We start from the raw sequence: 22055 nt of genomic DNA, 5'->3' as shown, positions 1-22055 counted from the left end.
CCGTGCCCCCACGTCGCCTCTGTCTCCGCGGAGTGGCGGTAGGTATGCCCCGTCACATCCGGACGCCGCTCGAAGCAGGGCTGCCGCAAGTCCTCACTCGTTTATGAGGGAATGACAGGGCTGTCCCCCGTGTCAGGCGGGAGACGGCGCTGGGCCCCACTCAAGGACCGATCGATGCTTAGCTTCCAGCAGAAGGCACGGGTTGAAACCCGGTCGCAGTAGTGAGAAGGGCCCCCCCTTCCTTCCGATGGAGGGGGAGGGTAGAGACGGTGCATGTGGTATCCCCTTAAGCTATAAAAAGACGACCTTGCCCACCAAAAAAAAGAGAGGGAAGAAGAGGGGAGAGAGGGAGGAAAAACCTGAACTCTAGGAGAGCGCTTTCCGGAGCAAGGGGAGCCTTGTAAAACTCACTGATAATCCCAAACACAGGAGTAGGGTATTACGCTCCAGAGCGGCCTGAACCTGTATAATCCAATTGTGTGCTAGCTAACCGGGGATCTGAGGGACGAACACGCGACTTCCGGGAGACGAGCCTCTGCCCCCGGCCGAACTCACGAAAGGGGGGTCACGCGACTCCCCGTGATTGGGGGTCTTCCCTCGACAGAGTGTATGTAAGAAGTTTGATGTACTAAACTTACCTACTGTTTGCCGCAAGAAAAAAAAGACTATATATGATAGAAAAAAATAAAGCCAAAAAATCTTAAGTACGTAATACTGTTGACATAAAATATATTACTCTATAAATTTATGCAAATATACGTAGTTAAATTAGACTTATACTATAAATATAAAATATCCAGTTAAAGATGTGTTGTTAAATAGATCGTTAAAATATCTATATGATTTTCCCTATAAATGTGTTTTATTTTCTACTTATTAAATATAGTTAGTTTGGGTCTTTGAATTATAAATTTTATGGTAAATAATCCAATATTGTACATGGATAAAATATTAGTTATATGATTTAGATAGTATAATTATTTAGAATTTATTATCACAAAATATAGGGGAGCATGGAGAAGAGGCCGGACGTGGTGTACCATATACGTACATGCACCGCACGTATATGGACAGCCCTGTGGGTGGTTAGCAAATCTAACGGTAGAAAATTATGGGTCCACCAAATTTAAAGTAAAATCGATGGTTAGATATTAAAACGCCACTTGGCAATCTAGGAGTGATTGTAGGAGCGACACAGGGCGGTTTAGGAGCGTTTGTAGGAAGTTTAATGAATTTAGTATATAATAGATAGATATTATATACTAGGTAGATAGATAGATAGATGAGAAATGCCCAGGGGTCTTTCGGCTAGCTCCATAAGGTGGTGGGCTAGACGACCTGAGTTTAAAGCCTCACCCCTTCTAATTATTTAATATTAGGTCCTTCCCTAATATTCTAGTTTTTAGATAGATAGATAGATTAGTGAGCGGGCTATAGTTTCAACTCGTGGAGGTTCGATCACATTATTATTCTCGCACTGTCTGCCTCAGTACGCGTCATGTTGTTATGCATTATGCTCAAAATGTAATGATTAGTATACGGTGGTATACATTGCATGAAAAAAGGCATGATTACGTCGGTTCTGAGACCATGGTGCATGTTGACGACCAAGTTGTGAGATGAAGCAGTTGGCTTTGCTAGAATATTACTAGTATAAATGATATAGTTGGTGATGATATATAAATGAAAGTGCCATGCTCTACTGTGGCTCAATATAGAATAGAAAAATATACAGTGCAAAAATCAAGAAAGATACCGTTATATTTAAAAATGTATGGTTGAAATTGTCCACATCACTCTCAACTAAATTTTACTCCCAAATTCAATCACGAGTACTCTTTTTTTTTTTACTTTTGGTGAGGTGAAAAAATTTCATGGACCATTTTTAGATTCAAAAGTAGTTTCCAGGTTTTTACTACATATGATGTTTGTGATATACATATTTTCCCATATTGAACTATACTATATTAATTAGAGAGGATGGTGTGCCACGAAACTTTAATACGAGTGATCAATACGGGCTCCTTTAAAACGCAATATATTCTAAAAACTATGCAAAACATATGTGGTGCCATGTTGAATATCCTATCACTACTTTAAAAAATGATTTTTTTTTCTGTACATGAGCCTGTTATTTTCCCGTGCTGAATATAACTGGTAACGTCCACGAAAATCATGCTTTATTTTCGTGTGCGGCTCCTTAAGAGGACCGCACGGAAAAATCGATTTTCACATGCGGGCCTCTTAAGTGGACCACACGCGAAAATAGTCTATTTTCGTGTGCGGCTCCTTAAGAGGACCACACGGAAAAATCGATTTTTGCGTGCAGGCATATTAAGTGGACCGCAAGCGAAAATACTTTTCCCTCTCACTCACTTCAAAATTTTCACACCTCCAATCCCTTCCTTTCCTTTTTATTTCACACACTCTCTCTCTCACTTTCCTCCTCTCTATCTCTTCCTCTTCTCCTCGCCTCTCCTCGGGAGGCGGCCTGCTGGCGACGAGCGGGCGATCGGACGGGCGCGGCGGTGACCGAGTGTTTTTGGCACAGGCATGAAAGCCCACGATGGCTGGGACCAACCAAGTGTTTTATGATTTTTTGCTTTTAAATTATTTTTGAATGTATTCTAAAAGTACATGAAAATCGTGTAAACGTTCGACGGAGATTTAAAACTTTTAACCTGGACTTTAACCCAGAATTAAAAATCTCCACCTAGATTTCGAAACTTTACTTAAATTTTAAAACCCTCAACTGAACTTTTTTTAAAAAATAAAAACATTAACTCGAATTTCAAAACTTTCAACTCAAAATTCAAAACTTTCAATTCAACATAAAAAAAATTCAACTCAAATTTCAAAATCTTTTAACTATTTTTTAAAAACATTTAAGTAAATTATTTATGTATTATTTTTAAAAAATAAAATTAATACTAATTATTTTCATTAGCGCTAAGGACTATCATTAGAGTGAATCGTGCTTTAGGCGAAGCATCGGCGTTGGTAGGGGTGGGCAGAAAAAGACCGAACCGAAAGAACCGAGACCGAGAAATTCGATTATCAATTCGGTCCTAGATAGTGAAAGATCGATTTTTTGTCAATTCAATTAGTCTCCTTAGTTAACCAAAAGACTGATTTAACCAAAAAAAAAATTCCAAATGCAACCTACAAGCTACTAAGTTCAATAGGATTAAATTCTAATTTTCACATTCCTACTCCTTCTAGGCATGCGACCCAATAAAAGTCTTTACTCAGATGTGTTTGCGATATTTTTTTATTTTTGTGTTGAAAATTTCTATGATTTCTTTGCATTTATGAAACTGTTGCCAAATTTCGGTTAGGACCGAGGGCGAGACCGAAAAGATTGGTGCTGACATTTTTGCAGCACAATTCCGTTTTCACTTTTTTAATGACCGAACTGACCGAAAGACCGAACACAGAGACCAAAATTTTCAGTCTGAGCGAATACCCGCCCCTGGTTCTATTTCTATGGCAGAAATAATGTCACTATGTGCTAGCCCTACTCTAGTGTTTGTGACGATTGTGATTGCCATTGTGATCTCTTTTATGATTCTGAACTCAAGTCATCATTGAAATCGGTCGAGGCTGCACTTTGCGAGACGTTCATGGTAGATAAATACTCCTTCCATTCATTTTTTATGATCATATTTGGCTTGTATAACAATACCAAGATAAACATCGATCAATTAGAACTATTTACTTTTTATATCTTTGCATGTCTCATGGAGTGCTCAATTAGTTATGATTGTATTAAGTGCTTGACCAAAATTTCTGCTAATGAAGTTGCAAGGCATACATGCAACACAGCGTACGAAGCATTTCGGCCACAGCCCCATCTAATATGATGATTTTTTGTGTTTGTAAAATATAATGATAAAAAATAAACAGAGGGAGTAAATGTTTTGCCTGTTCGTCAAGGGAAAACGACCTTCACAGAAGGTCAAAGGAAACCTTCACATAAGGTCAGATTTGTTGTTGTGTATTACTCCCTTCATTTCAAATTGATCTACATATAGTTATTTTTAGGTTTTTCTTAAATGATCTATATATTTGTGTTCATTTCTTGAGTCTATTCGTTATTTGTGCATTGGAGTAAATGGACATTGATGCATCCATGCACACAAGTATTTATAACCCACATGCAATATCTTGATTTGCTATTGGCTAGAAAATATTAGGGATGGTGCATGCATCGAGTTTGTTGCTAGAGTAAATTATATAGTATAAGAGAGTTATTATCTTTTCTTGGTCTTGGTGTACCTATGAAATATGTAGATCAATTTGGAATGGAGGGGGTATAGCGCATTATTGAGATTGTTAGTACAACTTGCACTCTGCATGTGCGCCCAGCTATTGCGGGCCAAACGTGTTCCAGATCAAATAGTAGGAAGAAAAAACTAGGTTGCACCAGCACATGGAATATTCCGGCCACAGTTCATACCAATTTGGAATATAATAGGCAAATGAGAATAGGCAGGTGTTAATAATTGACCTATGTTAGGGGAATGGCTCCGGGTAGCGGAGTCAGAGCCTCCGTCATGTGATGCAGCACCTACCGGAGCCATCCATCCCAGGAGAATGACCGGAGGCATCTACTAATCTAGGCTCCGGAGCCATCCAAGGCCTCCGTAGCTAGCTATTTGTAGGCTCCGAAGGAAGCCAAGGGCTCCGGGGCTGTCCGTAGGCTCCGAAACTGTTCAAGGGCTCCGGAGCCGAATAAGGCCTCCGGAGCCATCTATTGCTCCGGAACCGTTCAAGGCTTCCGGGGCTGGTCAAAGGCCCCGGATGAAGCTAGGGCTTCAAGAGCCCTGGGCATAAGATAGAGGATCAGGCGTGTAGTGGGACGACATAAATCCGCACTACACGCCTGCCAACCGCCTCTGACACCGTTAACGAGGGCAAGACGGTGCACGCTATTACCCGGAGCGTGCCATTACCCGGGTAATAGCGGGCGCCCTCGGGAATTAACGTCGCTTCCTTAATGGACGCAGCCCTCCTGTCACCAGGGGAATTACCCGAGAGCCCACAAGCTGGCCCACCAGCCAATCACTTAGATTAGTTAGTAATGTGGGTAGCAACGTAATTTCCCCTTGTACACCGGCCTTATATAAATGTGTAAACGTTGCTCGCAGTGGGGCATTCAATTCAGAAATCATACACACACGCTCGTTGGATTTTGTCCCACAACCGTTTAGATCGAAATTTTGGATTCAAATTTCAGTCCTTTTCCATCACATCAACCTGTCATATACACACAACTTTTCAGTCACATCATCTTTAATTTTAACCAAAATCTAATTTTTGCCATCAACTAAACACAGCCTACATATAGCGCCCACGTTTCGCAGTTGTGGAGATGTATTAGCACTGTTTTAGTCGTTGGACACATTTAATACTTGGATTCGGTCAGAATCTATAAAAGTTTTGTGGGATACACGGTATCTGGGTACCCAAGGAGAGGCCTTTGGGCCGTACGGCATAGGGTGGGCCAAGAGTCCTAGGCCCATGCGGCACACTTGTAAATAAAAAAAGAGATATTTCCGGGATAAGATATAAATCTCGGGGATCATGCATATATTTATAGATAGAATAAATGATATGTTATATTTGCATGATATTTAAAATACTCTAGATAATAGTTGTTAGTGAGTGATGATGTCACATACTTGCATGTGATTTAAAATACTCTAGATAGTACTCCCTCCGTTTTAGGTAATAAGACATTATGACTTTGATTAAAGTTAAACTGTTTCAAGTTTGACTAAGTTTATAGACAAATATAGAAATATTTATCGTACTAAATTAGTTCCATCAAATTAATAATTAAATATATTTTTATAATAAATTTGTCTTGGGTTGAAAATATTACTATTTTTTTCTATAAACTTGGTTAAACTTAAAGCAGTTTGACTTTAACCGTAGTCAAGACGTCTTATAACCTAAAACGGAGGGAGTAATTGATAGTGAGTGATGATGTGACACACTTATATGTTGAGTTTTAAAAGTTAGTGGAGATGTAGGATGTCGCAAAATTGTCAACGATGTAACTTGGTTTGACGATGGAAAGGTATATTCCATATTGTTACATTATCATTCAACTGACTCATGTGTATTTTGAACCCGACTACTGACACAAAGCAAGATTTTTATAAGTAGAGAAACTTATTTTGATCAGATAATCCGTACTCTGTTTGAACTAATCTGGGCTTTGGGTTGTTTAGGCTCAGAGCAACTTGTTGGATTTTTTTATACTACGCATTACATAAAAGACCGTAAAAAAGAAAATTACACTCAGATTTGACAAAAACCTTCTTCTCCACTACTGCATGGTCAGCATCAACCGCAACCATGGCAAAATGTTTTACTTTTTAGACTTTTTTCAACAGCATCTAATCTGCCATGCATGCACCCTACAAACATAAGGCCCGCACGTCAGCGGCGAACCCGCTCCGGCCCAACTAGCTAGAATGGGCTAACACCGTTGGACGCAGTCCACAGCGGCCCACATGAGTCAGCCGCAGCCGTCCGGCCCACCTTAAGTCCGACGAGCTTGCGCGCCGCCACCTCCTAGTTCCGCCACCTGCCGCCGCCGCCACCGCGCGCTCACGTCGACGCCCACCGCGACCTCGGCGCCATCGGAGGCCATCGCCGTCCCAGAGGTCCTGAGGGCCACCGCCGTCCGCCGCAGTACGGTCCGCGCGGGCGGTCAAGCGTTCTTCAGGTACTTGTGTCCTTGTGGGAATATGCTAGTCCCTTCCAGATATTCTCTCGCTCAGCACGATTTTGCTTACTGCTTCCATCGTAATATATGAGTTTGCTGTTATGATCCAAACTGACGCTGCATCTGCTTTGCCAGTTTGTGCAGATTTGTTTCTGAGAATCCACCATTATGCTATGCAAGGACGCTGCGCATGTTACTCCAGATGCCAGATTACAGGAGAAATCCCCACATTCCAGTAGCTGGAATCATGGTAATGAGTTGCCAAGCTTTGCTTGCTTGCTGATTTAATTTTTTTAAGTTATGTCTTCGATGCATCCCTCCAGTAGCAAATACGGTTGCAACTTGCAACTCCAGAGGGTAACCCACACAGCTCCATATGCTTATTTCATTAATAGTTAATACACTTGGGTTTAACTCTGTAAAGTACTACTTAACTAAAAGTACATTAGTACTTAAAACATGCTTCTAGGATTCTAGCACCCATATTTCTCCATTCTTGTATTCATTTATACTTGTGTGTCCTACATTTGTTCTACAATCTACATGTTTGCCAGTTCGGGATGTAGGATCGTCTTAATTGTTATTTCTCTAATCTGTTAGAAGTGTGAAATAGTGCCTTATGTGCTTGCTATATCTCCAGACTTATCCGAAACACCATGCAAACAAAGTGCAAAAAGCGCAACCGCTGGTAGTAGGCTTTTCTTGGCATACTCCTCCAGATTACTTAAGCTTTTAAAAATTAAATTCATGTTACATAGTTACTGAGAGATACTATATGCTTGCTATGTTTGGGTTCTAAATGTTCCTCTTAACACACATTACAGAACAATGCTGGAAATTTGGAAATATACATAGGATTTGGAAAATCTATTGCAACACTGTGGACAGACATACATGTCCTTTATCCATTGCTGTTTTCTTAATTATTATTTTTAACGGTTCTCGGCTTAATTACCTCGCTGTTGGCATGGAGTTGATTGACAATTCGGCATTGGCACCACCTTGGCTAATGTCACTGGTACTGTAGCTTAAACGGGCTTCTTCCAATGCTAGGGCATCCTTTAGCTGTGCTACCACCATACTCATCGTTGGCCTTTCACTAGATGCCTCTTTTGTGCACAACAGCGCTATGTCCACAACCTTCCAAATTGAGCTGATATCAAACTCACCATGAAGTCGCGGATCAGCAATTGCCTCAATATTTCCCATATTAACCTTCTCTTTTATGCGCTGCACAATATGTCCATTTGTGGGTATGATGGGAGGCTCCCCTGTTACAATCTCTAGCAGAACTACTCCAAAGCTGAAGACATCACTGCTAATAGTAAGTCTGCCACTAAGACAGTACCTGCATAAGAATAGTTGAAAAAACATACACAGTTAGTGTATCAATTGCATCTGGTGTGAACATAGAATTACAATCGAAATGTTGAATGCATAGAAGAACTAACTCTGGGTCAATGTAGCCTAGGGTGCCAGCAGCAGTGGCTGTAATGTGACTCTGTGCAACATTCAGATATGACTTTGACAATCCAAAATCTGATATTTTTGCAGTTAGGTCACACCCTAGAAGAATGTTGTGTGACTTAACATCTCTGTGAACTATAGGCAACACACATCCTGTGTGCAGGTAGTCCAGACCTGTGCCAAAAGACATGATGAATAGAAATTCAAACATGCAACAGAAGAGTAGGGAAACTGATGAAAATGTTTTGGTAAACTCAAAATCATACCTTGGGCAGCTTCGTGTGCAATTTTTGCTCGATGTTGCCAACTTAATCTCTGGATAATAGCATTTTTTCCTAAATGACCATGAAAACATATTGCTTATATATCTGTGGGTATCAATCATCATGGTCTTCTGTAAAGAGGGGATGCTTGTGCAAGATTAAAGTTTTTCAATGGCAGCATGCAAATTGTGTGACATTCATGTGAGACATGATGGTTATAATTCAGAAAAAAAATGTTTGAGCCAGGCTCAGCAAGAAAAAAAAAATCAAAATGCTCCTGGCTGGCTGTCCAACTCTTCTTAACATTGACAAATCAGAGAGTATTTTCTTTATGTGTGCAGATATAGCATGAGACTTAAATGTTCATAAATCTTGGAATGTAGAATTACCTCTCAAATGATCATAAAGGCTTCCATTAGGCATATACTCGTAAACAAGACCTAAATGATCCTGGTCAGTGCAGTAACCAACCAATAAAACCAGATACCTGTGGTGTACAGTTGTTAAACTCTCGACCTACAAAAGGAAATCGAAATACACTTCAAAGTGTTATGTTTCTGCAAACAAACTCATCAGAGCATTGTACAAGAACAATATCATTGTGTAATGAATCCTGCAGAAGATAAAACCTGTTGATATGAGGTATTCTTAGGGTCAAGGTCATCTGATATCCTAAATTTCAAACCTGTCTTAAATTCTATTAGATGAAAGTTAGTACCTCAGCTAAAAACTCTGGCATTCCCTTCCCTGACATTGATGTCGGAGAGCGCATCTTAACAGCCAACTGAGTGCCATCTTTTAACTGACCATGAAAAACAGGCCCAAATCCGCCTTCACCTATGAATACTGAGAAATTGTTTGTAATTTTCACTAACTCCTCATATGTGAACTCACGGTTTTCAGGAATATGTATATGATCTCCATATTGTTCTTGACCTCTAGACTTCACAATGGCTGCACCCACAATAAGCACACTCAGAGTAGCATAGGAAGACAAGTAATCCATATATGCAAAAAAAGTTGAAAATAATGTTTTCTGTCTACTCCCTTCTGTTTGATTTACTTCCGATATATTCCCTCCGTCACAAATTATATATAAGACATATTTTTTTTACACTGTCTTCAGTGACATACTTTGGCCATTAATTTATTCCATGTTATGATCCCAACGAATATGAAATTAGCATCACATGAAAGTACTTTAAAATATGAATATAGTGAGATAACATGCATAATACTTAGCATAGATATGGTTAGTATGATTATTAGTCAAAAGTTACCGGGTTTGATTTTTCTTAAAAAGAGGGTGCCCTATAATTATTTGGGACGGATGGAGTAATATTCTAGTTCGTGATATAATTTTGCAATATGAATCTTTGTTTACCCAAACCATCTTTGAATACAACAAACCTTATCATGCCATATCACTAGAAAATTGAAGTCAAAAGATTGAACTCATTAAAATATGAGATGTTATGAAATGTTGGAAGTTTGTGAACCTGAATACAATTGTTTCATAAAAGAAAACATCTTTCCATGGAAAGATAGGTTTTCATTATGCCCACAAATAAGTGTACATTATTTTGGAACTCCTGTATCGACTAGAATTAAGCTGCAGAATGCCTGGGATATACTATCTTGACACAAAAAAAGGATCATCCTGTTAGTCACTACCATGTTGGGGTAGGCTAGAGATGGAACTCATGTTCAACTACACAATCTAAAAGAGAAATAGGTGTCAAAAACGAAAGGTAGGAAAACTTTTTAAAAATATCTGTGTTGAACTGGTGATAGTATTATACGGTTATTGATATAGATGTATTTTATGTTACGAATTTACAAAAAGAGATGTCTACCTTGCTTTTTCCAGAAAAGTAGCATCAGCATAGCAGATATAAGTATAACTACTATCACCACTGGAACCACTACAGCAACTGCTAAGACTGCTTTATGTTTCTTCTTTGATGATCTTGGACTGCATGGATCTCCATTTGCCGTGTCATACCTAAAACCATGAAAACTTAGCTGTGCAGCTTGATCCAATGCACAATAAAAAATTACAGGAAACAGAGTTAGAGGCACTGAGTTCACTTTTAAGATCTCAAAACTCTCATATTAATGGGCCCAAATGAAAGAACTGCATCATGATTTATATGCATTATGCTGTATTGTACTCTACCTTTCTCCTGAGACTATGCAATGTAATTTGCTAATATCAGTTAGAGAACACATGAACTATGCGATATATGAGTAGTTTTTTCCATGAAACAGTCCAGTCATGATAAATGTATTGATTACTATTTATGATTTTCTCTTGCGGAAAAAGTACATTAGTTTGGCCTCCAATATTATTTTCGCACATTACATGTTGATTTCCAGGATTTTAATACTGTTATAGTGAACTAGAAAAAAAAATTCAGAGTGTTATACCTCAATGTGAGCGCTCGATTTTTGCATAATGCTTCAGGGAATGTACCATTTAGTTGGTTTCCTGATAGATCTCTGCATAAAAAAAATTAAGCAAAGAATTGTCTTATTGATTTGCATAACTTAACTGAGCGACTTTTCTCCTGAAATGATAGGGTCACACATACAGAACATGGATATTTGGTAAGTTTGTCAAGGATTCAGGTAGTGATCCAGTTAAATCATTGTTCGACAAATTCCTGAAAATAGAAACTGTGAAATTCAGTGTTCCACACATTGTTTGGTGGATGAGTTTATAGTTTGGTAGATAGATATACTCACAAGTATTCGAGTGACCTGAGCATGGAAAATTGTTCAGATATTGCACCCTGCAAATCACTACTGGACAAGTCTCTGCCAAATTTTAGAGTAGTTAATATTGAAGAGCAAACAATCTACTAATAAGAAGTGCATGAAAGACCTAAATCCCTTGAATCGGCACTTACAAGGATATAATTCTTGACGTAACTCCTTGACTTCTACATTTCAAGCCACTCCATGTGTACTTTTCTGGTAAGCATGGGTCACCCATCCAATTTTTCTTCACTTGATAATCAATTTTAACAGTCATCATGGCTTCAACTAAGAACCACATTCAAATCAAAAGAACGGAAATAATAAATTAGAACCATGGTTTATAGTGTGTATATGTGCATATGTGCTATGCAGTAACCTTTCCTGAGTGCTATATATATGGAATGCGTACTACTTTCTAAAGTTTCTGTTTCTTTTTCTTTGCTCTCTAAAGATGCTATACTGATCAAAAGCGATAGTGTAAAGGTGGATGGACTGATGACAAACTATTTAATAAGAAAAGCAAGGCAAGACTTCTTGCTTTGGCTTTAGTACACAAACAAAAAGGGGAAAATGAGGCCAATGGGCCATCAAAAAAAAAAAACATATTCTATAATTTGACACTGACAAACTCCAAATCTAATATAAGTCATATTTATCTAGGCTCAATAAACAGTGGTTATTTCTTTGGAATCTTTATTTTTTTGTTAAACTACTGAAAATTGGTAAGAGGAAAATTGTAGGTAAACAAGTTTATGTGGCTACACAAAGTTACCAACATTGCTAGTCCTAGAGCTATATTTAAGAGTTAGTTCAGTCTTTTGAACTATTCTCAAACATCAGGCAACGACAATGACAAAGAGGGAAGAAGCATATGTTATTCGGTGTTATGGAACATGGTCTTTGTGATGGCATAGAGTGGATTTTCTTTATTATTTTTCAACTTGTCAAGTAATAAAGAGAGGATGGATTTTTCAATTAGCTGCTACACAGATCAAACTGTTATGTATATTTACCCATGCATAACATATATTTGTATTATCTCATTGTTTTAGGTAATACGATAGTAAGTTCTGCATGTAATCTTTCATGTTGCAATAATCTGCATATGGCATTGTAAATCATTAGAACACATACCATCTTCCGAGTAGGTCATCTTCTCATCTTGTTGGACTTGGTAGTATATTTCAATGGCATTGAGCATGGGGGGCAGCACAGATGCATTGGTGGCAACGAGTGAGATGTTGTATAGATAATTGTCAGACGTGTATGGAGTGGTGCCATTGATATAATTAGCCAGGAGATAGGGCGGTTTTGTTTTCTTATTATCATAGTTCCACAGGTCGTTGTTGTAGTATATGTCGAACTCACGCAGCTGCCCCTGCTGGAAGTCAGTGAAGTGTAAGCCAATCAAGTATCCAGGTGTTGCGTCCCAGCCTGTTGGAGCAGCCCACAAGAAATTCAGGGCGGTAGAGGTCGATGATGTTGTGGCGGCTGTCTTCAGGACTGCAACTGGCACCTCATATACATCATCAGTGTAGCGGCTGATCAAGCTTCTTGTGGAAATCTTTATCAACCCAGATGTAATCTGTGGCAGCCACCATACACGGTCGTAGGGATCATCTGGATACCTGGTAGTAGAGATTATGAGATGTTTATGTAGAAACAGAATAAGTATGTATTAGGCTTGCATAAAAACATTTTAGTTGTGGAAGAAGGATCACCTAATTATTCTACTTGCGCCCATGCTTCGTCGATCCTGAAGCAAAAGGGGATGATTTGGTGTTGCTGCAGGGTAATTTGAACTCTTCATTGGCCTCATTTCCAACGATGATATGAAAGGAGTTCCTTCTCCATTATCAACCAAACAAACTGATACTGAATTTACAATGGCAACTACGATAGCTTCAGATGTGTAAGTCATGGTTGCATTGATTATGTTCAGCCGGTTCCAGAAGTTGAGCCCGATGCGGATGTCGAATGTCACTGGTGAGCTTACAAGATCCTGGCCTTTGTTATCGTAATTCCCATGCATGAACATTCCTCTTATAAGATACTTCTGACCTTTTATGGCAGGATAAAGAGTATAGCAATTCCTACCTCCTGTAGGAAAACTTCTGAGATTTAAACCTGATCTGAATTGTTCTGCCCCTTGGAGTTGTGAAGAAATGTTGTGGTTTTCTCCCGTGTCTATGTACTGATCATCTGAAATATATGTGATATTTGTCTTCTCATCCACATAGCTAAAGCCACTGGGAAGGCCACAATCGATGCTTATAAAGTCTTCATCTACAGATATATGGAAGTAAGTACCATTTGAGAAGAGTCTGTATACCAGAGAAATAGAAACTTCATGTTTAAAATAAATACAAAGCCTCGAGAATCTCAAAATGGAAAAACCCATGTATTTTTACTGCCAGAATCCATTTCCTTTGTTTAAATGACCCTAAATACTAATCCAAAACTGACATACGGAAATCATTTAGGCTACCTTTGTTTTCCCAAATTATTTCTCTGGTCAACTTTAATTTGCTTTCTTGTGACAAAATCAGTCACTACCAGAAACTCAATTATTTGAGCCAATTTCAGAAGAAACAATGATTCTGGTAGTCAGTTCCTCTCATAGTACAGCATGTATTTTGAGCAGAATTGACTAAGGATGTTTTGAGATTTTTTTAGTATTATTAATTTCTTTAATCCGGCACAAGATAACTGTAACTATAAGCTAGGAATTGCTACAGATCAACCTAACTTATTAGATTAGGACTTCCGGACATACTCCCTCGACTATGTCCAGATTCGTAGCTAGGAATTTATTTTTTTGAGATGAAGGGTGTATGTTATAGCTAGAGCCCCGAGATTTATCGGAGCACAAAAGTTGCAGCTACGGCAAAGCTAAACATCTGTACTGTAGACATGGTTTGGGAACTAGGAGTAGGTGAAATCCAAGAGGTCTTCAGATTCCACCTGTACTTGGAAGAAATCTTTGGCAGCGGTGTCCCTTTCTTTAATTTTTTTTCACTCCACTAAATTCTGAGGTAGGATAGCAAATCAGTGAATAGATATTTTGCTATGACCAATAGTTTGGTAAGGTTTATATTTGCTACTTTTACTTTTATTTCATTTGAAGAATCTTGGGTTTGTTTGCCAATATATACCTTACCAAAATATTGGTCATAGCAAGATTTGGCACCAGTAATTTTTTGGGGGCAAATAATGGTTATTTGGTTCTTGCCTGCCATTTTGAGTGGATTGCCTGCCAAAATTTTAGTAGCAAAGCAAATGAACATCTAGCTCCATTAGCATTGTCAGGTATTTGGCATGACAAGTGTTGGTAACAAACCAAATAAGTGCTTCATGCATGTTTGAAAAGGGTTAATTTCCTCGAGAACTAAGTTTGTTTGTGCTCTTGAAATTGTCAGAAGGATGTCAAGCATGCAATATCACACCTAAGCATGTTTTTATTGTTTCTTAATTTTACATGAGTAAGTATGTAGTACCTTCGTCCTAAAATATACAGTAACTTTTAGCTGTGAATCTAGACAAGTGGACATGTATTTATCTAGATTTGTAGCTAAAAATTGTTATATTCTGTGATAAAGTGAGTACGTCTTATGCCATGATGGACATATAAGAACAAAAGAAGCTAGAATATACTCTCTTCGTTCCAGAAAAAATAAACATAGAACGGAATGTGACATATCCTTTTAGTGCGGTTCAAAAAGAAAACAAACCTAATATAAGATAATAAGATATGTTGTAGTATCAGTTATGTTTTTTTATAGAACATAGGAGTATGAAATAGCTGAAAAGAATGATTTACCTAAGGAGGTCTGGGAGTGCACAAGCACAAGCAGTACACCAGTGACAATAATGAACAGGTAAGATGGCGGACTGCAGGGCATTCTGTCCAAGATCCTCGCTTATTTACACGGTGGGATGTATCGCTATATAAATCACGAAGAACTTGGAATACCTGATCGAGCAAGGGTTCTTCCTAGATCTCACATATAAAGAGAGCATATGCCCAGATGACACGCTCGTGACCTGGTGATGTTTTTACAGCAGATGACATGGGAGCGAGGCTAGTTGATGCCGTAGGTCAAGTCGTCGCGAAAGCGACACTTCAGCTTGTGGCTAACCTAGCACCCGGGGTCCATGGGACCATGGAAATTAAACGTTTCCACTTTATTTCTGAGGTTGATGTTGAAAGTGAAGTAACTTGACCAAATGCTGCACAAGGCCTATACCTACTCGAAACCCATAAACTGTGTAAGAATGTGTGTGGAAATCATGGGTACTCCATACCCACACGGCATGGTTATCCGACTAACTATAGTGGATAACTTATATATATGGAATATGTAACGGATCATGACTTAGGTATTACGTTTCCTTGTACATTATGAAATGGCTTAAAGTCCTGGTTAATAATATTGTAAAGTAGATTTAGGAAACCGATACCATATTGGTTAAGGTTTCTATCTTGTAATCATGTCCCCATCCTATATAAGGTGGGTAGGAGGCCCTCTAGGGGGCATGACACACAATCAGATCGTCAGATCTATAATACACCCGGCGGATTCAAATCCCCAAACAGAAGTAGAGTGCTACCTCTTATTGAGAGGGCCTAAATCTATGTAAATCTTTTGTCTCCGCATCCATCTACTTTTAGGTCTCGTGCGCTACCCCTCTATATTGCTGAAATATTGTTTCGACAGTTGGCGCGCCAGGTAGGGGTGCGTCGAGCTTTCCATCGAGAAGTACGATGGAATCAATTTCTAGAGATGTGCCGAGATCGATCTCAATGAGTTCGACGGTTTCAATCTTCTACTCGGGTTTGCCGTTCTAGTCAAACTTTTATGAGATTAATTTTTAATTACTATTTGATCTCCTGATTTTTCGTGGCTGTTCATATGCCAAGTGAGAGACGAAACAATCATATCGGCAACCTCACTGTGTCCTGCTAATGTAACTCTGTTCACGCTTTGTGCTGATTTACACGCCAGCATAGCTAGGTCAACCGGCAGTCTTCGCGCGAGAAACATTTCTGATTACCAGGAGCATATAGGAGCAGCCGATTACAAGGAGCTCCGAGCTATACATTGATATAATGATATATACATATGCTTATATACGCTTCTATGCTTGATAATAGATTAATGTACTAATCGCTTTCTTTGCATGTGTGTATATGCTGATCGAGATCAACCGGTTGTCCGTGGCTGGGCGTGACCGTTTTTACTTGTGCTGTCACACGAATATCACCTAGCGATTGTTTCGGCCGGAATCCATGTCAGCACGCATTAACTAATCATGGCGCTATCAACATAATCGCCCATGCCAACAGGGGCATATATTTTTCTATATATCTATAACTATTATGTTTGTTGGTACTAACCAGATTGGTTTGCTCCTTTCGTGCATATTTGCCTTCGTGGCAACATGACTTTGCCACTGTTCCTGGGCGACATCGCCTTATCACCGACCGGCTCGCCTTCGCCGCCACCGACTGGGGTCTTCGCCTACACGGTTGGTTGGTCATATCGTCGTTGTTGGACGTCTATGTCTTCACCGCCGGCTTGCCTTCGCTACCGCTGACTGGTGTCTCCGCCTGCACGGCTGGCCTACTTTGCTGCCATTGATGGGCGTCCACGTCTTCGTCACCGACCGGCCGTCTCGTCTACTACCGACGGCTGGCCTATTATGCCACCGTTGTTGGGCATCTACATCTTCACCACCGGCCTGCCTTCATCGCCGCCGACTGGTATATCTGCCTACACGGTTGGTTGGTCACACCACCATTGTTGGGTGTCTACATCTTCATCGCTGGCCTGCCTTCATCGCTGCCGACTAGTGTCTCCGTCTACACGGTTGGTTGGTCACACCACCGTTGTTGAGTGTCTTCGTCTTCACCACCAGCATGCCTTTGTCGCCACTGACTGCTGTTCTCGCCTACACGGTTGGCTGGTCACACCACCGTTGTTGCGCGTTTATGTCATCACCACTGGCCGTCGCCGACTGGCGTTTTCGCCTACACGGTTGGTTGGTCACACCACCGTTGTTGGGCGTCTATGTTTTCACCGTCGGCTGCGTCAGCTGCTTCCATGGTTGGTGTCTTCGTTGCCATTGATGGATGATTTTGAATCGGCCACCTTTGTCGTCACCAAAGGGAATACTAAAAGCTAAGTCATCATTTATTTTATTCCTTATATGATATTTTCCTTTAATTTTCCTCTGCCTCACTACTTCAATTGGTTCTCCATTGAGTAGTGAGTCGGGGGCTACATATGCTATATCATATTTTTTTCAATAATAATTTTTTATAATATCTATCTTGGTTGCTTGCGAAATAATCCGAGTAAAAATAAAGTGCCTATCGAGTTATGGAGTTCTATCTTCCTATGTTTTCCATTTGGTTTGTCGATGGATAGTCGTCTTTGAGCCGATTCCTAGCACCCGGGGGCTCATTGGATGAACCGAGTAATGCAAGGTGCTAAGTATTATTCGAAATAAATCAAAAGCATAGAGATAAGATAAATTTATTTTCTGCTCTTAACAATTGCAAAAGTACCCGAGTAATAAATTCTGATTCGTGAAACTTTGTTCCATTAATGACGAACTCATGTCACTCATATACATGTTTGAGAAGTGCCTAGGCCGACTCCCGGTGCTTGGGGGCTATGACTAGTCGGGTAGAGTGTTTAAACGTAAGGAGTCATCTGCTCGGGGAAATCAAAATTGACAAGAGGAGAAATACATATTTATAAACATTTTAAAATACTTAAATTTTCCTCGAGTATTATATTTACATCAGATACTACTCATCCTATATGTTTGTTCTGCAGGATCCAGATCCAGATATGCATAAAAGGGATTCATGGCTTTAAGCTTATCTCCTACGCTCCAGGAATGGATCAGTCAGAACATCACCACCGGCTTGCTGTCGTCGCCGCCGACTGGTATCCTCGCCTACACGGTCGGGTGGTCACACCGCTGTTGTTGGGCGTCGTTGTCTTCACCGACCGGCCACCTTGTTCGCCGACTGGTGTCTTCGCCTATATGGTTGGTTGGTCACACCACCGTTGTTGGGCGTCTACGTCTTCACCGCTGGCTTGCCTTCGCCGCCACCGACTGGTGTCGCCGCCTGCATGGCTGGCCTATTATGCCACCGTTGTTGGGCGTCTATGTCTTCACCATCGGCTTGCCTTCGTTGCCGCCGACTGGTGTCTTCGCCTGCATGGCTGGCCTATTCTGCTGCCATTGTTGGGCGTCTACGCCTTCACCAACCGACCGCCTCATACACCACCGACTGGTGTTTTCGCCTATATGGTTGGTTGGTCACACCACCGTTGTTGGGCATTTACGTCTTCACCGCCGGCTTGCCTTCGCCGCCGCCGACTGATGTCTCCGCCTGCACGCCTGGCCTATTATGCTGCCGTTGTTGGACGTCTACATCTTCACCAACCGGCCGCTTCGTATGACGCCAACTGGTGCTATCGTCTTCACGGCTGGCCACGTCACCGCCACCGCTAATAGGCGTCATCATATTCAACGCAAGCTGTCTACGTCTGCTGTCGACTGGTTTCTTCACTTCCATGACTGCATGATTCTGCCAGTGTTGATTGGCCTTATCGTCTTCACCACCAGTCGTCTCCTCTGCTGCTGACTAGTGCCCTTGCCTCTATGGCTGGTTTATACCACTACCACTACTGATGGACATCAATGTCTTTATTGTTGGCCGCCTTGTCTGACGCCGACTGGCTTGTTCACCTCCACGGCTGCGCGTCTTCGTCATCATTGACTAGCGTCATCGTCATCGCCGGCTTGCCTTCGCCGCCGGCCATGGTGTCTTCACTTTCATGGCTGGCATATTTTGCCACCGTTAGAGGACATCTTCGTTTTCGTTATCATTCTACTTCTTCCATCGCTGACTGGTTATGCCGCCGTCGACCGGTGTTTTTATCTTCACAACTACGCGTCTTCTCTACCGGTTTGCTTCTGTTGCTGCTGACTCGTGTTCACTTCATCACGGCTATGCAACTTTGTCACCATGGTGGAGTGACTTCATCTTTATTATCTTTGGCACCGGCAAACTCTATTGCCGCTACTTTGCAAGTTTTGCTACTTCACCAACCACGACGTCTACATGAGCCTCGACATCTCGGCATGCGTCATGAAATTTGACGTCGTGCTAATCTACTACTACAAGTGGTTCTCTAATTTTCAAGAATTCTACTCGGACATCTTCAACACGTATCTTCATTCAAGCAATGGCTACTCGACGACAAGCTACAGTCTTTGACTCTATGTTCAGTTGTTTCCCAACTAACCAAAGAGTCGGGGGCTACGCAAATACAAGACTCTCAAAATTCGACAAGCTTTATGTCAAGATGAAGCAATCAACTAATCAGCCAACGAGTTCTATGGAATCTACTTCGGGAGTCATAAGTTTTGTCTTTGCTCCAGAGCAAGCTTTCTACTTCATCAACTCCAATTATTTCACCGATTCAACGAGTTGGACAACATCATCTACTTTCCTCTAAGTGAAGCATATGCAACAGCTATAACACCAAGTTCTACTGTCATCTTCATAAATCAAGAGGCGTTCCATCAATTTACATTATGCAACACGCTAGCGTCAAGGAAACTACTCGAGCTTCGATATCTTCTCAACAGTTTGATGAATTATTGTCACTGACATCATCATCAGCACCTCTACTTCATCGGTCCTGACGTCTTCACCTTCAGTTGCTTCTATCATCACCGACTTTCATCGCCGACTTGTTATTTCGTCTTCACGGTTGGCCTGCTACGCAACTGCCAATGGGAAACTTCATCGTTATCATTGATTGCTACACTGCTATTGACTGGATCAACAATACCATCATCTTCATCAACATCCTACCATGCCTCTTCAACATAGCCTACTCTACTGCTATTGATGGGCAACTTCGTCATTATAGTCGATCATCTCTGTTGCTGCTAATCGTCATTACCGTCGGTTGCTTTTGCCATCGCCGACTAGTTTTCTTCGTCTTCATGATTGGTGGATTTCGTCATAGTTGTTGATGCGCGTCTACGTCTTCATCGTCAGCTTGCTTTCGTCGCCACCGACTGGTATCCTCGCCTTCACGGCTGGCTTATTATGCCACCGCTAATGGGCGTCTTCATCTTCTTCACCAACTGCCTCGTCTGTCAGCAATTGATTATTTTGCAGCCATGGCTGCATAACTCTATCACCGTTGCTGGGCACCTTCGTCTTTACTGCTAGCTGAATTGTCTGCTGTCGACTGGTTTCTTCGCCTCCATGACTATGCGACTTCATCATCTTTGATTGGTGTCATTGTCTTTACCACCACCAACATCTTCGTCAACTTTGATGGCTGATATCATCTTCATGTTGGTCATTTCGTCTCCATGCCGACTGCGTCAGCTACTATCAATGGACAATTGTGACTACAACAGAAGGATAAGCTACATGCTTAGGGGCTCATCAACACAAGAGCGAGGATTATATCTTCAATTTGGACTTGTTCCGGATACATGCAACATGAATTTATAGTCATGAGTTGATTTCCTATGCTCAAAGACTGGACTATTTATTATTCCCCACAAGGGCCGCGCCAGTCAGGATTCAATTATCACATCTACTTTGGTATTCTCAATGAGGGATAATTACTCAGATCATAAGCCATTCAGATGAGATATGCTTGATCTACATCACCCAGGATATTTATCACTCAGGATCATATTAATTGGTGTGTTCTATACGTCATATTTTAAGGGCATCGGTAGACATACTTTAGGTCTAGGCCTAAAATGTCTGCAGCCCATATTTTCAGGTGTGGCCTATCACGTTCTCTTAGGGACTTAGGCATTTTTTGCTTAGGCAAAAGTGCGCATGATTAAGTGCCCAATATCTTAAAATCCTTTTATACTGCAGTTGCTCAATTTTTTAGGAGTTGGTACAATGCATTTTAAAAGGTGCCAAGCAGTGAAGTTTTTCATAGCTGCCCCGCTGACTTTTTTATATAGTCAAGGCACTGTTTGGGTTTATAAAGCAATCGATTGGATACAATATCGTTGCTTTTTTGCCATATAAGTGTGCATCTTTTATTGACCAATATTATGGCTTGGGCTGATTATATATTTTGGTCATTTTTCTAGCGATTGGTAAATTCTTTATGAGTTTATTTACTCGGATTTTATACCACATATGCCATATATTTCCAAGTGTGGTGAAACCATGTGTCTTTTAGGGACTTAAGCACATTTGTTAAAGCAGTGTGCGCAAGGTGTATGTCCAATACTTTGGAAATTTCTTTATTCACAACATACAAGCTTTTTTATAGCTGTTTTGTTATGTGAATTTTAAATGATGTAGTCAACTTTAGGTTGCACGCATCATATTTTTATAAAGCAGTCGGTATATCACTTGGATCATGTTATTCTGGGATTCACACTGCATATGCTATATATTAATATCAAGTCACTTGTTTGACTATAATTATCAGAAACCACTCAGTTGGTTGGATTATTTACTAATTGACTATATGTTCAGTTTGTTCAACTAACGACATAGTCGGGAGCTACACCTATTAGGTGCATCTAGTCGATGCACCTAAGTATGTATTCAATTATTTTTCAGCCCTCCACAGTCTTCTGATTTGGTAAAAGTACTTGGGACGTCATGGCGAAGATGATTGAAGCACTCGGCTTTGGAGTAATATAGTTCGAGAGAAGATTATCTTTTCGACTGTGAAGGTCTCAGGGGCTAAAGTGGAGATTATGGGTACCCCATACCTACACGGCATGGTTATCCG

The 22055-nt window shown here is 40.6% G+C and overlaps 1 protein-coding gene across 1 annotated transcript; it reads right to left on the bottom strand.

Annotated features, from left to right (window-relative positions):
• Positions 1 to 7436: 7436 nt before the first annotated feature.
• Positions 7437 to 15278, bottom strand: LOC4346832 (senescence-induced receptor-like serine/threonine-protein kinase). Its single transcript, XM_015757124.3, has 13 exons — positions 15053 to 15278; positions 12954 to 13518; positions 12367 to 12860; positions 11382 to 11517; positions 11218 to 11289; positions 11064 to 11135; positions 10900 to 10971; positions 10326 to 10474; positions 9188 to 9423; positions 8859 to 8985; positions 8473 to 8541; positions 8191 to 8380; positions 7437 to 8087 (listed from the first exon to the last, which is right to left on the bottom strand). The coding sequence occupies exons 1-13, from the start codon at positions 15132 to 15134 to the stop codon at positions 7691 to 7693; spliced, it is 2661 nt and encodes an 886-aa protein (XP_015612610.1). The 5' UTR covers positions 15135 to 15278; the 3' UTR covers positions 7437 to 7690.
• Between the last annotated feature and the right edge of the window lie 6777 nt (positions 15279 to 22055).

Source organism: Oryza sativa, chromosome 9, assembly GCF_034140825.1.
Source record: "Oryza sativa Japonica Group chromosome 9, ASM3414082v1".
NCBI classification, from domain to species: Eukaryota; Viridiplantae; Streptophyta; class Magnoliopsida; order Poales; family Poaceae; genus Oryza; species Oryza sativa.
The sequence above is the reverse complement of the archived record's forward strand: the minus strand, read 5'-3'. Positions and strand labels throughout refer to the sequence as shown.

Coding starts and splice junctions, on each gene's coding strand:
- LOC4346832 (XM_015757124.3), bottom strand. CDS start 15,134: ATGCCCTGCAGTCCGCCATCTTACCTGTTCATTATTGTCACTGGTGTA. Junction 12,861..12,953: donor GGCGCAAGTAGAATAATTAG/GTGATCCTTCTT, acceptor CTCTACTACCAG/GTATCCAGATGATCCCTACG. Junction 10,972..11,063: donor TTACCAAATATCCATGTTCT/GTATGTGTGACC, acceptor TTTTTTATGCAG/AGATCTATCAGGAAACCAAC.